This window comes from Erpetoichthys calabaricus, chromosome 5, assembly GCF_900747795.2.
Source record: "Erpetoichthys calabaricus chromosome 5, fErpCal1.3, whole genome shotgun sequence".
In the NCBI taxonomy this organism is placed as follows: Eukaryota; Metazoa; Chordata; class Cladistia; order Polypteriformes; family Polypteridae; genus Erpetoichthys; species Erpetoichthys calabaricus.
In genome coordinates, this window is record NC_041398.2 from 47,984,555 (window position 1) to 48,002,570 (window position 18,016).

Genomic DNA, 18,016 nt, shown 5'->3' on the forward strand with positions numbered 1-18,016 from the left:
GTAGTGGCCAAAAGTCAGCTCTAAGATCCATTGCAATTCTCTCTTGAACGATTCTGCACTGATAAACAAAATTTCATAACTGGACTTTTATATGGGTTTATGAATGAACCCATATTATGAATATTCACTTTACAGATGAACAAATGAAGGAATGTGAACAAACTGATACATAGAACAACTGACAAAAAAATGATTTCATATAAAGTGTATGTTTTTATTTTTGGTGAAAAATTAAAATGACCTTAAAAGTACAAGGTAAACATTACAACAACAAACATAACTCTTCATATTTATTTTTTATATAACACATTTCACATTACATAGCTCACGTAAGAATCGGTGAATCAGAGCAAGACTAGCACCTGACTCCTTCTCAGTGCCTCTCTTTCTCTCATGATGGGATAGCAGTCGACCATATTTTTAAAAAGATGTAAATTCGCTTATGATACGGGTCAGTAGAAACCCCCTACAGAGGTGGTGAGAAATGAATAGAAGTGCCTTGTGTTGTGCCAATGGATCAGAATCACATTATTGTTAACATGTGAAACATACCAGAGTTGACTTTGGTTAGGTGCATAGAAGACACAACCAACTCAAGACAACACAATTTCATGACACTGTGCAAGCCAAAATATAAATACAACAATTTTTTGAACAAAACAATTACAAACTATAATAATTAACTCCAGTAAATAGATAAACAATACAAAATAATATAGATATCAAACAGCACAAGTTGAGCAAGTATGAAGTATTTAGACGAATAGACGAACAGTACAGTTACCAGTTATATGTTGCAAAAACAGTTAGGGGTAACCCTATGTAAGTTTATTTAGGATCTGAGTAATCTGAGGACAGACGCTGTGGAGATGGTGTGTAGTTCGGGTAGCAATAGACCTGTACCTCCTCTGTGAAGGTAATTTAATGAACAGATGGCTGCTGGGGTGAGTGGAGTCAGCTGCCATCTTTCCTGCTCTCTTTTTCGCTCTAGCGATGAACAGATCTTTTAATGTTGGGAGACAACAGCCAATATTTTTTTCAGCTGAACAAATCACCCACTGCCACTGAGTCCTAGAAAGAGAGGCAGCAGAAGGAAACCAAATGGTGATAGAGGAGGTCACAATACTCTCAATGATGGCTGAGTAAAAATTAAACAATATTCTCCTTGATATGCCAAGCTTCTTAAGCTGGCGAAGGAAGAACAATCTCTGCCTGGCTTTCTGAATGATGTAGGTGATGTGCTTGTCCCATTTTAATGTATTAGTGAAAGTAGTCCCTAGGAATTTAAATGAATGAACCACAGACACAGTCTGGCCATTAATTTGCAAAGGTGGACAGTTAGGGGACTTGTCGGCGGAAATCAATCCTCATTTCCACTGCCAAGTTGTTACACGAATACCATTCAACAAGACAGCCCACCTCTCTTTCATAGGAAGACACATGAATGCGACTGATTGCAGCACAAGAGTAATGAGCGTGTGTATGGGCATCCTCTTTCTCTCTGTAAGATGATAAACTGGAACATCATTTTAAAGTGTGTACTACAATTTGTATTTTAACTAAATTATACAGTCCAGATGGATTTGTAAGAGTCAGGCAGAAGTATTTTTATGTTGAGCACAGCCACACTTTCACTTGTGTTTCATACAATCTGGAAATACAACATCATAAAGAAATCTACAGGTATGTGTTTTGAACTTTGATCTGAGGATGTAAAAGAAAGCAGCTTTAACCAAATTTTATAAACAGTCTTGATACATTTTAGAGAACAATATGAACAGTCTACTTTTCCTTGATGTTGCTATCTTACTACTTTTTCCTTCTCAGGATTCTAACCTCATTACAACTCTAATTGTAGTTTAATAAATCTGCTTCATTCCTACTGTAAACTTTGATCATCAGTTACTTTCAGTGTTATACTTTATAATGTAATAAACTTTATGCAGCATGCAATTAATAACTTAAAGGAAAAATATGACAGATCAATCAGATGTCACTCACCTCAGGTTCTCCACAGTCACATTCCTCTCCATCCTCCACAAACCCATTGCCACAGCGCTTTCCTCCAACCAGGTCCTTCATGTCTGGTATGTTATAAAGGCACATTCCTCCACCTTTGTGAAAATATTTAGCCAGGTCCTTCTTACTGCAGGCACTAAATACACGGGGAAAAGGATGCCTGTGGGGAATCAAAAGTTAATTTATATAATAATAAGGTGTTGGTATGCCATAAAGTTAGCTAGGTAAAAATGTCATCCATTCACAACAGCAAATGAAATGAAACTTGTCATTTTCACCTTTCAAATTTGAGAGGGCGGGCTCTAGCGAGTACTGTTTTTTGATTGGTGAGTCGGTAGAGGGGGTGCTCACAATTGCAACATTACATGTATCTATGAGCCACAGGATTGCCAAAGCAAATAAAGCTAATGCTCAAAGTTGTAACTGTGCTCCGCTGTGTTAAGGCACAAGCGCAGGAAAAACCTTACCAGAATTACTGCTCAAAGCAGCCACTTTCATTCAAGACCTCTTGAATTCACCTTCCTCTCAGGAGCCTGCATCTGACTTGTGGTGTTTGCCTATAAATTTAGAACTCGATGACCAAAGATTATTTGCACTGTACCAAAGACTCACCAATCAAAACACATTACTTGCTGGCGTACACCCTCTCAACATTGATGGTTAAAAATTAGTTTTCATTTCATTGCATATTTCTTGTTTTGTTGGGTGTCACTGAAATAAATGAAGAAATAAGTAAATACATAAAGAAATAAGGAACACAAACATATCTGAAGACACATCTAATTGTTTATGCCCACATATCATGTTTTAATTTATTACATTCCACAATCCATTTATTTGTTTAATTTTGTCTAAAATTTTCCTTAATAGTCATTCAGCTACTGTGACAATATAATCAAACTCAATTATTATTTTAATTAGGTAATTTGACACAACAATGAAAAGCAGAAGTTGAAAGCACTTGGTTTAAGAAGCACTGTCATTGTTAAGCATATATAAATTTATTACATACATTTTCAACATAGTTGATTTCACGTGATGGCATTTTTAAAGAAGATAACATGTACAGAGGTGCATTCAGAATCTACAGTACAGCATAATGTAATCAGTACTGTGTTGTGCTTTGAAAAGTAATTTGTTTTCATTTGTAATGATGTGCACTGTGAAAGGTGAAAAGGCCAAATGATGGAGTTTAATGTAACATTAAAAAAGGTTTTTTTTTTTATTAGAGGGTCAAGTCTACAATCCATTTACTATCTCTTCTTTCTGTTATTATGGATTTTGGTTCTGATGGCAGTAAATTGTTGAATGGACCCTCCTGTTTGTTGCATATAAGTGATGTATTATGACAACAAGCCATTTTGGCTCACAAGCAAAAGCTGTCTGAAAATCCAATTTAGGTTAGATTTTGACTTGCAACACTGGAAGCCTGTAAAACCAAGTTATTTTATAAACTTTTAACAGTTCAATTATATATATATATATATATATATATATATATATATATATATATATATATATATATATATATACAGTAGGCCTTTGAGATCAGTTGATTTAAATTTTCATGTGGTTCACTGGATTAAACTGCTTTTGACTGCACACAGCAGTCTGATTTGTGAAGTTGTTCTTTCTTTTACCATAAAGATCTAGTTTTTGAAAATGTTCAGTTTTCTTTGATATATATACAGTGGTGTGAAAAACTATTTGCCCCCTTCCTGATTTCTTATTCTTTTGCATGTTTGTCACACAAAATGTTTCTGATCATCAAACACATTTAACCATTAGTCAATATAACACAAGTAAACACAAAATGCAGTTTTTAAATGATGGTGTTTATTATTTAGGGAGAAAAAAAATCCAAACCTACATGGCCCTGTGTGAAAAAGTAATTGCCCCCCTTGTTAAAAAATAACCTAACTGTGGTGTATCACACCTGAGTTCAATTTCCGTAGCCACCCCCAGGCCTGATTACTGCCACACCTGTTTCAATCAAGAAATCACTTAAATAGGAGCTGCCTGACACAGAGAAGTAGACCAAAAGCACCTCAAAAGCTAGACATCATGCCAAGATCCAAAGAAATTCAGGAACAAATGAGAACAGAAGTAATTGAGATCTATCAGTCTGGTAAAGGTTATAAAGCCATTTCTAAAGCTTTGGGACCCCAGCGAACCACAGTGAGAGCCATTATCCACAAATGGCAAATCATGGAACAGTGGTGAACCTTCCCAGGAGTGGCCGGCCGACCAAAATTACCCCAAGAGCGCAGAGACGACTCATCTGAGAGGTCACAAAAGACCCCAGGACAACGTCTAAAGAACTGCAGGCCTCACTTGCCTCAATTAAGGTCAGTGTTCACGACTCCACCATAAGAAAGAGACTGGGCAAAAAACGGCCTGCATGGCAGATTTCCAAGACGCAAACCACTGTTAAGCAAAAAGAACATTAGGGCTCGTCTCAATTTTGCTAAGAAACATCTCAATGATTGCCAAGACTTTTGGGAAAATACCTTGTGGACTGATGAGTCAAAAGTTGAACTTTTTGGAAGGCAAATGTCCCATTACATCTGGCGTAAAAGGAACACAGCATTTCAGAAAAAGAACATCATACCAACAGTAAAATATGGTGGTGGTAGTGTGATGGTCTGGGGTTGTTATGTTGCTTCAGGACCTGGAAGGCTTGCTGTGATAGATAGAACCATGAATTCTACTGTCTACCAAAAAATCCTGAAGGAGAATGTCCGGCCATCTGTTCGTCAACTCAAGCTGAAGCGATCTTGGGTGCTGCAACAGGACAATGACCCAAAACACACCAGCAAATCCACCTCTGAATGGCTGAAGAAAAACAAAATGAAGACTTTGGAGTGGCTTAGTCAAAGTCCTGACCTGAATCCAATTGAGATGCTATGGCATGACCTTAAAAAGGCGGTTCATGCTAGAAAACCCTCAAATAAAGCTGAATTACAACAATTTTGCAAAGATGAGTGGGCCAAAATTCCTCCAGAGTGCTGTAAAAGACTCATTGCAAGTTATCGCAAACGCTTGATTGCAGTTATTGCTGCTAAGGGTGGCCCAACCAGTTATTAGGTTCAGGGGGCAATTACTTTTTCACACAGGGCCATGTAGGTTTGGATTTTTTTTTCTCCCTAAATAATAAAAACCACCATTTACAAACTGCATTTTGTGTTTACTTGTGTTATATTTCACTAATGGTTAAATGTGTTTGATGATCAGAAACATTTTGTGTGACAAACATGCAAAAGAATAAGAAATCAGGAAGGGGGCAAATAGTTTTTCACACCACTGTGTATATATATATATATATATATATATATATATATATATATATATATATATATATATAATCAGCGTAATTTTTCGATAACTAACTAGTTTTGTGATTTTTGGGGAAAAATATATGTAAGCTACGCACATATACACTACAATTCTAGATCCCCATCTCTGACAGTAATGCAAATTGAACAATTTCTTCAGTGTGGAAATATGCCTTTTAATTGTATTTGCTGGTGCACTACCAATCCCTACCAAGTTTTCACAAGTCTTTTGAAAATAAATCTTGCACTTTAAAGTTCAGCTGTTAATTAAAGTGTGCTCATAGCTGTCAATTCATGTCCAATAATTACTCAATAAACTGAATTATACCACTCCAGTTCTCACAAATAATGTTTGAATGGGTTACATGATATAAATGGATATGCACAGAACCAGCAATTAAATTCTGCTGGGTTGATTTTCATTGAAGAAAATTGCACTTGGAACCAAATTGGTGCAACCCTAATAGTATTAACCCTGAACAGAATATCCTTGTAAGGCTAAAGGTAGATAATAATGAAAAAAATGTTTTGGGACAAACTTGTGCCAGTAATTCAGCATTTCAGGAGGCACTGAAGCACAGCAACAGAAGACTTCATCAGTTTCCACTCATGAAAATAAGCTTTAATTACTTAATAACTTTGGCACTTAATCACCAAAAAGGGGGACTGAACACTACAAAGTAAAGACTGGTAGTGGTAGTGAAATGTGTGGGAGTGTTTCCTTGGCATACACTTGAACTCTAAATGCAAACTGAGCATCATTTGAATGCCACAATGTTCCCTTTATGACTAGATATGATTTTTCATATTGTCACTTCCAGCAGGATAATGTACCACACCATAAAGCATGTTTCGCCTCAAAATGGTTCCATGAATGTGACAGTGACTTAGTTTACTCCAAATGCCTGCACAGTCTCAAGTTCTCAATCTAAAAGAGCACTTTGGAGGTTTGCAGCAGAAATATGTGTATGAGAAATTTGCAGGGAACGTGATATTATCACGTCAGCACGAGTCAAAGTCTCTATAAAATGTTTCTTGCACCTTGTTTAATCCATGCACTGAAGGATTTGGGGTTTCTACCTTGTACTAGATACGTGTACCCCAAAACATTGTCCACTAAGTGTTCTTATGTTATACATGGCAATGCAAGTGTGATGCTTGACATATCAGCACCTGAAGTTGACTTTTTAGCTTACCCCGTAGCAGCAGCCATTACACATCCACCTTGTTCTGGTGTGGCTTCTACACAACATCCCTGATTGTCATGGCTCATCCCAAAATTATGTCCAATTTCATGGGCCATGGTGGCTGCTGCTCCAATTGGTGCCTCTGAATGATCCTATTGAAAAGAGAAAGGCTAAGTCAGAGCAAAAATTATTTTTAAAGAAAGGTTTTAATATTTGATTGAAAAAGACTGCATTTCAGGTGGCATTATTTATTGTTCCAGGTGTTCCTCAACTGGTTTAAATGGGATTGAGATCTTATTATTTATGGATCAACTTATTATTATTACATTTCTGTCCCTATAAAAGCAAACGGGAATTCAAATAGAATAAATTTTTAAAAAATGACAGTATGGCAACTTTGGACAGGTTTTGCAAAAGAGCTGACTAACTGTAGTAAACCAAACACTGAAGATTAAAAACTTTGAAAATGAAATTTTCCCAAAGCCAGTACAGTATTTTCAATTAAGATCTGTCAGTGGTAAATAAGTGAGATAATTCCCTCCTGCACCATTTTTCGTTTGGTTTATGATTTGGCAGATGAAACATAACTTGAACTAAGACTCCCTTAGGCGATTTAATTATTTATGTACAAATATGTCTGTCTAATGCCTGATTTGGCCTCAGGAAGTGAATGTAAAAATGATTAAAGGTTATTAAGTATAGTAAGCCAAATCTTACAGCTTCTCAAATGAACGTTTCTAGATTCAAATTCATAAGCAGCTTAGGCCTGCCCCAGCAGCATTTAGTATGGCTGATTCTGGACCATAGTCTCCTTATAAAAAATAATAAAAATACTTAAATATTTACCCACCTGAATTTTTTTTATGTACCTTATCCACCAAGTGATCTACTTAATTTAGCAAATGCAGGGTCAGCCTTATTATGCCCACTTTATAGAATATTCCGCCCAAATTCTTGCTTCATTACTAGAAAAATGTGAAACTCACTGACTCTAGAAGGTTGCTTAAAGGTTTCCTTCTTGAACCATTTCAGTTTCTTTCTTAAGGTTTGTATGCTATGTTAAAGTCCAGTACATTTTTAGCCCTTTATCTACAGCAAAGACAAGCACTTGAACAGTTCATTGAATGTATTTTGTAATTTGGACATGAAAAAATGTTTCCCTTTTTTGGTTTATTTCAGCCTTGTGCCACACGCCGTCAATGGCTTTATTCTGAATGTAGAGGAACAAGCTCTTACAGAAAACAGATGGATATTTTATCAAGAGGACATAAATAAAGCAAATGCTGTGCTGATAAAGCAAAAGGTCATGAGAGTCCACAGTGTGTGTTGGAAAGACCAGAGGTAAGGCAAGAACAAGCCTAAAATCAAGGCCTGCACATTACTTAACATAACTTATTTATACCCCAATGTTCAATTTTACTACATGTGTTTGGAAGATGAGAAGAAATTTTTGTTCTTAAAGGAATAATGCACAATCACATGGGGAGCTCAAAAAGTTTGCATAAAAGGTCCTGCATGTGGAAATAGCATATATATAACAGCCTTAGTACAGTATAAATAAAGTTTATTTCTATTAGAATAAAAGACAATACTACCCTTAATTAATAAGTAAGCTGCTTAGAAGAAAGCTTTAGGGAACTGGTTTCCATTCCAGATTTTTGCCCTCTGTTTGCCTTTTTGTTTTTTCTGATTGCAGTTTCAATGGTGACAGATCATGTAGTTTTGAGAAGTAGGATAGTGCAGTATAACCCGGCAAGTCACCCATCAGCCTTTTGGTACTTGTTTGCCCATATGGTCATTACTCGAGCATGTCTGGGACCTCTTGCTTAAATAGTTGTTTTAAAAACTGGAGGTGCTATAATGGAGTAAGGTTTATAATGTGTATTCCTAATTTGGGCTGAACCCAACGATTTGGTTAGAAGGCAGAGTTAATGCACAAGAAGTCATGTACTGAGTTAAAAACGGAGGAAGTTTTTAGCTGTCCACAAGTTTTTGTAGAGATACATACTACGGTACTATGCATCAAGTTTGAGTAAAAAAGGGGAACCTGTCTTTGAGCAATGATAGGAATTTTTGGGTCCATACTAATTTAATTTCTTTGCTGACAGTGATAGCCATTTTCCACAGTAATTATATATCTTTCTCTCTATGACTCTCTCTCTGAATTTACTTATTAAATTTTCAGAATATAATAAGTAAAGAAACCTTTTTGGTAGGGCTGATAGTTAGAACAAAACCAATCCAGTCTCTGGATTCAGGCAGTGCATTCAATATATTGCTCTTACAAATGCTGAAATACAGTAACAAAATGAAGCATAAAAGAGTAAGAACATTAATAAAGTTCAAGAGGGCTATTCATACCATAAGTGACAGCCTAGCTAGAAATGAGTTAAGAATTAATTGTACATCATTATATCACATTAGTACTGTGTGGTATTTTACACTTGGGGCATAGTTAAGGACCAAGTAACTTTTTTTGCTTTAGCTTACAATATGCTTTTGTCACCATAATAATACATTGCAACTTCTTATTCTGCATGAAATGTTATCACAGTATGAAAAAGAAAATCTAAAAAAGATTTTACTGCAAAGCAACATGGGAGGAAGTCTAGACAGCAGGAAAAAATAATATAATGTAAAATTGGTGCATTTACTAAGAGAGAAATGTTATTCTCGACTTTACAAACATGAAGAATGTAATTATTTAAGTGTTCAGTTTGCAATCAATTGAAATCTTCCCACAGTCTCTTTGAAACAGTTATAATGTACTTAAATTTGTGGGAAAATGATAATTATTTCTAAAACTGCGAAGGTAAAGGAAGCCAACATATTGAACATTTTTCTATGATCTTGGCTTCAGGTAAAATGTTTTCTTTGCAAGAATTATTTTAATAAAATTTTTCTGAAGTAGGGGAGCAATGTGGCATAATGGATAGCACTTCTTGCTAACGTCTAAATATTCCAGGGTTTATATCCCAGCCCAGGCCTAGAGTATTTCTTTAAGCTTATGCTGATGATACAGTCTCTTTTACTGTGACTACAAAATTATATTCTGTTCTGTCAATGAACGGTTTACAATTACACCAGAGGTCCAGAGGTGCAAATGCACAAAGGGATCCTACTATGAACGTACAGAGTAGCAGTGTTCAGCTCACAGCTTCTTATGTAAAGTCACCTGCTTTCATACTGTTTACCATTTGAAGATAAAGAAGATGCAGTAACTAAAAACAAAAAAGTGGGTCTTCAGTATAATTCAGAAATCATCAAGACGCTTGATGCAGCTGAGTTCTTTAAGTTAAACAGTAAATGAGGTACATAAGGTCAATGATGGAAATTAAAGAAATGTGTATTGAGTGCAAAAAAATAGCAAGCACCTCTTCTCACAATCGGAAACAAAGGGTCAAGTCATATAATTGAAGTAGAAAAGTTTGCTTTATCAAAAATGTATGGCTGAGCCTAAAGTTGAAGGGGAATTAATAGTTTTTATAGATGTATAATGTAATACAATTAAAATAAATACAATAACTATCAGTTAATTAGCTTGACTGATGTCAAGGGGCGTGATATCCTGTTCTCCCAAGCATTCAATTGTAGCCAAAAGACACTTTCAGAAATGCGTTTTCATCCCTAATCTCTGACCCTAATCTTTCGTGTACTAAGTGGTTTGACTTAATAAATCAGTCATTTCAAAGTGTAGTCAACGGAGTGGTCAGGAATGTAAAACTTAATGTAGTGTGTATATTTTTTTGCTTATTTGTAACTGTCAGGTTGCTTTCCAACTTTCCAACAGGCAGTGAGAATTCCACCTGTCTTTCCTGTGGACTATAATAAGTGTTATGTCTACTTCTTCCTGTTCATTCACTTATAATAATCATTCCGTATCTCTGTATCACAACATCATACAGTGTGTCTTCCATCCAAACATTGTGTGAAACTGTTTTTTTTTAAATCCAGCTTGAAGTCAGCCTGGTAAGTGCATTTTCTTAATTTCATGAGGCCTATAATGTATATCACTTCAGCAACACCATTATGGTCAGTCTGCCTACTGTTAATAGTATACTCAAGACGGCGGGCATTTATGAATTTTGGGACATTGAAGTACAAATCCCGAAACGCTGGATGTGAATGTTACCATTTTTGCTTGAAATACTGTACATATAGTAAACTAAATATAGCAGCTGTAACACAATGTAAACTAAAAAGTGATTGCTGGGTTGTGGTCCACCATATACTGTACAGTACTTGATTTTTGCTTAAAGTGGTCCTTGGTCTAAAACACTTTCGAGAATCGTGGAAATACGTTGTTGCCCTTCCAGTTGTATTGATTATATTGTATTTTTTATGTTTATTATTTTCCATGTCTTTTAATGCTTTGTTTAACCCACATAAAATGAAAATGGGAGCATTAGTTTGACTAGTCCAATATTGGTATTGGGATGTGTATGTGATTCATAGTAAACATGTTCCTGCCTTCTACCATAAAGTTAAATTAGGCAAGTTCAGAGAGTGATGGATGGATGACTGAATTAATTGCTTTTGGACTTAATATTATTGACAGTTCGTATTTACAATAAAACCCATAAATCCTGTTTTCTATTAACTTCCTTCAAGTAATCTTAAAGTTCTACATATAAAAAAAGATGAATGCATAGAACAGAAACAGAAAAAACCCGTAATAAAGTAGAAAGCCAAGCAAATGAAAAGTAAACATGGTTCAGGGTTGGAAACCAACCCTCTAGACTTGGCAAGACCTTTTACTTCTTTTGCCTCTCAGCAGCAGAATGCCTTATGACCGCTATGGAGGCTTGATTCCCTCTAATCCAGAATCTTTGATATTGAGTGGGAGAATAAGCCTCAAGCGGATTTGTCAAGTATACAAGAACAAGGCCGTTCCGTGCTTTCGCTATGAGGATTTTGAAGTCAGTATTGTACTTGAGGGTGGTCAGTGTAATGAGTGCAGAGCTTTTGAGCCCATTCAGCTGAGCTTTGTGGACCCAATAACAATCTGAGTAGTAATGCCAACGAATAGTGCCCTGCAGTAATCAAATCTTACATGGCACTGAACCGTGCAGCATTTATCATATTGCGTTCAAATTAGCAGAGAAAAACAATCAAAGGCAGCGTGGTAGGAGTTTATAACAAATAAAGAAAGAGTGCCAGCAGTGGAGGAAAAATTATGTGATTAAAATAACCCAGTGATTATACTTTCCAAACAATTATGGAGCATCGTGTGGTTAACATTACTTCACAGCTGCCAGGCATGGCAGCTGTCATTAACAGGGAAGAGCAGAGTTGTTGGCAGAAGCTGCACTTCATTAGGCACACTACAGTAACGGCCCTGCCAAGGTCTCACATCTGGGTACAAACAAGCAGTAAAGTTTTCTATGCATTTTTGCTTTAATATTCATTTAATTTTCACTTGTTAAAGGTATTTTGGCTCAGGATCTCAACTCTATGAGATTCAAGCCTCTGCACTGTGTGTTTTTATAGATGAGCCTCTATGGACCTGGTTTGACCAAAACAAGTGAATGGACTGGTGCAGGAAATTCCAAGATTTGTGGTGGTTGTGGGTACTTTTCAGTTTCTTTAGGGTTATAAGGGGTGTTGTGAAAGTTGCTACAAATAATTCAAGAAAATCCAAATGTACAACGGATAATGTGTTAGGGCACCAGGATCTAGGAAAGGAAGTGTGCATTTCATACACTACTTACAGCAGCTGACCTATGAGACAACCTCTCGGTGACCTTCTGCGGACTCACTAGGGCTAAGTAATCCAAGTAGATGATTGAATGTGCATCGTGTAGTTTTTCATGTCAGTTGAGCTGCATAAAGGAATGCTATTAAGAAGAGACCACCTGAGCATGGCATTGGCACAGAGAGGAAAGAGGCTCAGGTGGCAGCAGGAGCACTTATTGAAGTTAAAACAGAGCTAGAAGCTGGGAGGAGTCTGTGGGATCTTGGGAGTTGACCAGTCGGGCCAGCTGCCTCAGTTTATGAGTGGTGGAGTGTAAATTAAATTAATTTAATCTTACTGTGGCTTTTGCCTTGTTTGTGTCCTAGTCCATTACAGACACAGTTCTTCAAAAGGCCTGCATCTGTCTGTATTCACTGGGAGTAGGGTGCGTTATTTTGCTTATAAATGACCACTAGATGGTGCATGTGTTCCTACATAATGTACTCTCTAACTGTCACGTCAGACATTTTATTTGAAACACCGGTGTAAAAAGTTATATTGTACACTTTGACATCAGTTCTAATAAATTCTCTTTTAATTAGCATCATCCAGTCTGTGCTGGAAGTGGATCAGGGTGCTTTTTCACCAATTTAAAAACATATTAATGATGGTGTTTTTTTTGTTTTGTTTTGTTGTTTGTAATTTTGAGAACAATTTTATGAATTGAAATACATTTTCCAGTTAAAAATCTTTAGAAACTGGGAACATTTTTAATTTCTTCAGCAGGCTCAGTAAATATATCGATAACATTCATCTTGGAAAGTTACCATTCTCCATATAAAACTCTTTAAGCATAAAAAGAGGTGAACTGTACTCCTTATGCCATTAGATGTGCTGTGTGTCAATAATATTAGACTAAAAGATTGAGAGCATTAAAAAACCAAAAGAACATTGGATTTTTAAGTTAGTGTTTTTTATTGTGCCTTGTCATTTCCTAAAGAGAAGTCTGCATGATTGGCCTTAAAGCCTTTAAATCATTTTGCATTATAAATCATGAGCATTGCTATATTTAGGGTAATCGGAAGGGATGTGTAGTGTGCAGCAAATATAATCTAACTAGGACATCACTGTGACTTAGGCATTAACTGATTATAAAGACACTTTTTTTTTGGTGAATGCACATATTTACATAGACTTGATCTGCATTTATACATATTTTATACTTATTTTGTCACAATGGTTAATGCCTGGGTGCTGTCTTTTCAGAATTCCCTGAGCCATGACCTCCACTGAACACTTACCTGTGTTCTTGTTCTACCAGTGACTCTTATTCTGATAGTGTGGTGCCTTCCTATGTCTTGTTTCAAGAAATGAAGTCAGCAATAAATGTTAGTTACCTGTAAGTGCTTTTTCCTCTTTTGTTCAAGTGTTTTGTTATTTACAGCCTCTGTTATCACTCTTTAATTTAATATTGTTCTTTATCAGTATGCTGCTGCTGGAGTATGTGAATTTCCCCTTGGGATTAATAAAGTATCTATCTATCTATCTATCTATCTATCTATCTATCTATCTATCTATCTATCTATCTATCTATCTATCTATCTATCTATCTATCTATCTATCTATCTATCTATCTATCAAGTGGTATGTTGGAGAGTTTTTGGTCTATCACTAGGCTACAAAATAAGGGAACCTTTCTGTCAGGGAGTGTTAGCCTCTTGCAAAATACAAGATGCTTTTGAGAGGTAATATCCTGATACCATGTATCAGTTGTAAAATAGCACAACAAATCTGTAAATCTATTACTAAATTCTAGATAAGGTTAATCATCGTGACTGATTATTTGTAGAGCACCTCAAATCACTTACTTGATTGACTTCTTGAAGTAGGCGTTATGGCACAACTGATAGATTTGAAAAGCAAATTGTAAGATCGAGCGATAGACAGAGAGACAGGTACTGAATGAAAGGCAATACATAAAATAGACAGACAGACTTGAAAGGTCTGATGAATTCTGAAATAAACAATGAACCATTTATGCAAGATAACTTAGGAATTATGTTTATTTTTTATGGTACATGAACTCATAGCAAGTAATAATTATGATTCATATTTTGTAAAAATCTCTTTTTGTATACAGAAAAAGCTGACCTTTCTTCTTCCCTTTGACTGAAGATCAGAGCACATTATAAATAAATCAAATAAACAAATGTATATTTACCACATTGATGCCACCTGAATTCTCATGGCTGCACATCCCCTCAAGAGGTGCCATGCCTATGGTAGTACCTTTAAAAGTTACACCCCTACAATAAAAAATCAGAAATAGTTTTCAAAGAAGAGACTGATGTTTCTGTTCACAGATATAAAGCTATTGAAGGGATGTGTCAGCGTACATGTACAAAGGAATATGTAAATATTACTTTCACACTGAAAAAACAGAAAAGAAGCTATACAGCTGTAAAGTTCTGCCTTTTGGGCCTCATTTTTCAATGTGGAAATAACATTTACTTTCTTAGGGCAAAATATAGGTAACTGCCTTTTTATTTTTGATTATCAGATTCAATAAAAATGCAGAATTGAGTTGCTATACCATTCTTGTAGAATATGCTTAGAAATGATAAAGAACAGCATAGAAATCCTATTGCAGAATAAGTATGGGGTTTCAAAAACCAATCACCAGATGGCAGTGTTTATATAGATGAGCATTTATTAAGCTGAATTAAATGAGATTGTGTAAAATTTACGTTACTGGTCATTACTCTTCTAACAATAGGATTCTGTTTAATAGACGTATGCCAGCATATCCTTAAAGCATGAAATGAAATCATCATGAATTCTGATATTGGTACAGTTATGAAATGATGCAGAACAGTAGGGGAATGAAACAAACAAAATACTTTGGATAAAACCACTTTTATAAAACTATGTTTACCTTTTGGTGATTTCATCCTAATTCTAGGTCTCAAAACTTTTGGGGCTCAGATCCTATTAACGAGACTCTTACAATGAAAACTGTCTTCTACAATTCTGATTAATTTTTTGCTGTCTGATTCCTTTGTGAATAATGTGTTGTGATGTTCACAGACATATTTATAGAATAATGACAGCTTGTAAGATCCCAAACCGAGAGGCAGCTACAGTGAAAGTTGTGACAAAGAGCGTAGAATGGAAATAATAATAATTTTGCATTATAGGCCTTTACATTGATTTAGAATTTACTTTCACCCATCAATTAATGTACATCAAAATAAAACCACAGAAACAGCTGCAAGGGGAAGAGACAAGACAAGGCTCATCTGGACCATACTGCAAAGTAAAAAGATAATAAAAATCCACACTGGACACCTGCCTTTAGGCATGTTTTTGTTTTGAGAGCCTAAAAAAAGCACTTAAAACTAACTGGCTTTCCATCATTTCTCTTTTTCTAGCTGTCTATATACTACAAAACCTAAACTTGAAAAACTATAAAAATACATTAACAATTCTAAAACAAAATGTCAGAGGAAACCTATCAATAAAAACAAGTATAATCCACTCACTGACCTACAGGAGTGGCACACTGTTTCCTCTCTCCCTACATGTATTGGACTGCTAGCTTCCGACATTACAATTTTACTATCATACATTTACACCTCAAAGACTTTTCTAATAAAAATTCAATGTTAACAAACTGCCATGTAACAAATAGAACAGCAAAGCATTCTTAAACAAATTAACAGTTTAATGAAATACGAAACCATTATCCATTAAGGACTAATATGTGCCAAGGGGTACAGAGAGACCAAGTATCACTAGGATGAGTTCTAATTTGGTAACTCGATGGCTAAAGTAATGCTGCTTGTGAGTTTAGTAGTAATTTTGAGGGTTTGCTGAAAGTGAGCCTATAATTGAATTTAATGCTACATCATGCCATACACTCTGATATATTGAGGAACATTTGGGAAGAAAAAGCTCAATGGAGGGAGGGATAGGTCAAGAGAAATGGGGCAGCTGGGACCTTCATAAGGCATTCTTCTAAAATGAATAAAGGACTTCCTTAAGCAGGGCCGGGTTTAAAGGCTAGTCCCTGATAAAATGTTTTTGAATGTGCAGTCGGGAGGCAAGTTGGGTATAGACTTGGCTCAAGACCAGAGAATCAATGAAAGAAACTTGAATTAGAAGAAGAAAAGAAGGCAAGTGGGTAAGCCATCATGCTTTTCTTAAATTTCATTCAATTTACTGCTCTCCCCATAATCATAACATCCTATCTTATAGGTTAATGAACAATTGTTTTGATATATTCTGGACTTTCATAGTTTTGGTATATACGTAACAGTTAAAAAACAAACATTAAAATTGCCACCCTCCCCAAGTATGGCGTACATAAATTAATTATATAATGTAACTTTTTTCTTTCCTTAAAAAAATTAACAGCTCAGTTTTCTTCTTTCACTGGCAATGCTAATTATAAACCCTGGAGGAGAAAGAAGATGTTTGTTTCCTTACGTGAGCAGTTGTGCATTGTCATGTTTCTTCCTTGCTTTCAGCTTCTGCTTCCATTGCAGAAATGACCATAGAGTGGCGTTGGGCTCCTCACGCACTGTGCACTGGTCCCCTTCAGTCCACACCTCCAGGCCAATCAGAGGTACCCGGATATTCAAAGCCCTGTAAAACTGTGCCCCACGATGTACTTGATGAGAAAAATGTATAATGTTTTCATTCTTCACTGTATTGAAATTTTATCATGAATTTTATTATGTCCTACTCATAGATAACCAGAAGCTATTGTACTTATTTATTTCTACCCCTTTCACAAGCCTGAAACCGAAGACTTAATTCAGAATTCTGAAAAGTAATGTTGAAATTTTAAGAGGATGATTATCTATCTATCTATCTATCTATCTATTTGCTGTGATGATGGCTACTGAGTAGGGCAGCTATTGCATATTATTAGATTTTTTACCTTATATACAGTTTTCTTTGATTATTATGGTAGCCAATAGTGAATGGCAACAGGTAGCCAGTAGTTCAGTTCACATTTCCACTCACTGTCTAGCTGCCTGCTTTCATTGTAAAGAAACTTTCTATTAGAGGTGAATTTGAGTTGAAGCAAATTGAAACTCTCTGTGAATCCAAGTCAACAAAATAAATCTTTGCTTTTTAATAAATTCTGTAGTGATTTTACTTCTTTATATGCAATTTTTATGGTGAATACCATCCCAAAGTTTTATATAAGTACATACCAATTTTTAGATGAATATATATTTATATAATTAAAATGCAGGCAGGTTAAGTAAGTGAGTGAGCGAGCATTTAGTGAAATTGAACCTAAATCCTTGCTTTTCATCCTCCTTTTTGAATGCATACACTATTTAAAACTAGCAAAGATATATTTTAAAAGAAGCAACAATTTAAAATGTTTCAGACTAAGACATGTACAGTAGGTTAGCTTAACAATTACCCAAATGCAACAAACACCTAAATCAGTTCCTCCATGATTTGTAAAACATGCTTTGAGATTATTTCCGTATTGCATTGTTTTAAGTATTAAATGAAGTGAACTGTGTGTTATACCTCTAGGGTATGTAATATTACGTGTAAAGTTGTCAGGTTGGCAATTTAGTTAACAGACATGCGTTCCCAGTCTCTAATTTCTCCTTGATTTAGTTGGATAGTGCCAGTGTTGTTCAGTTTAAATATCATTAGCCTACACTTATGAATATTATGAATTCAGTTGACTTATGATAGCTTAAGTATTGTGACACTGGTTTGGAGTGGGTGGTGAATCAGATTATAGGAATGGAACAGATTTATTTTAA

The 18,016-nt window shown here is 35.6% G+C and overlaps 1 protein-coding gene across 3 annotated transcripts in view; it reads right to left on the reverse strand.

Moving 5' to 3' along the window:
- adam19a (ADAM metallopeptidase domain 19a) overlaps positions 1–18,016 on the reverse strand; it is a 684,192-nt gene that overhangs the window by 49,171 nt on the left and 617,005 nt on the right. For all 3 annotated transcript variants that reach the window (XM_028801514.2, XM_028801513.2, XM_051928363.1), the window contains exons 9-12: positions 16,704–16,870; positions 14,437–14,521; positions 6,551–6,693; positions 2,002–2,179 (exon numbers count right to left, since the gene is read on the reverse strand). In XM_028801514.2, coding sequence (XP_028657347.1) covers positions 2,002–2,179; positions 6,551–6,693; positions 14,437–14,521; positions 16,704–16,870 — 573 coding nt within the window. The remainder of the gene's footprint in view (positions 1–2,001; positions 2,180–6,550; positions 6,694–14,436; positions 14,522–16,703; positions 16,871–18,016) is intronic.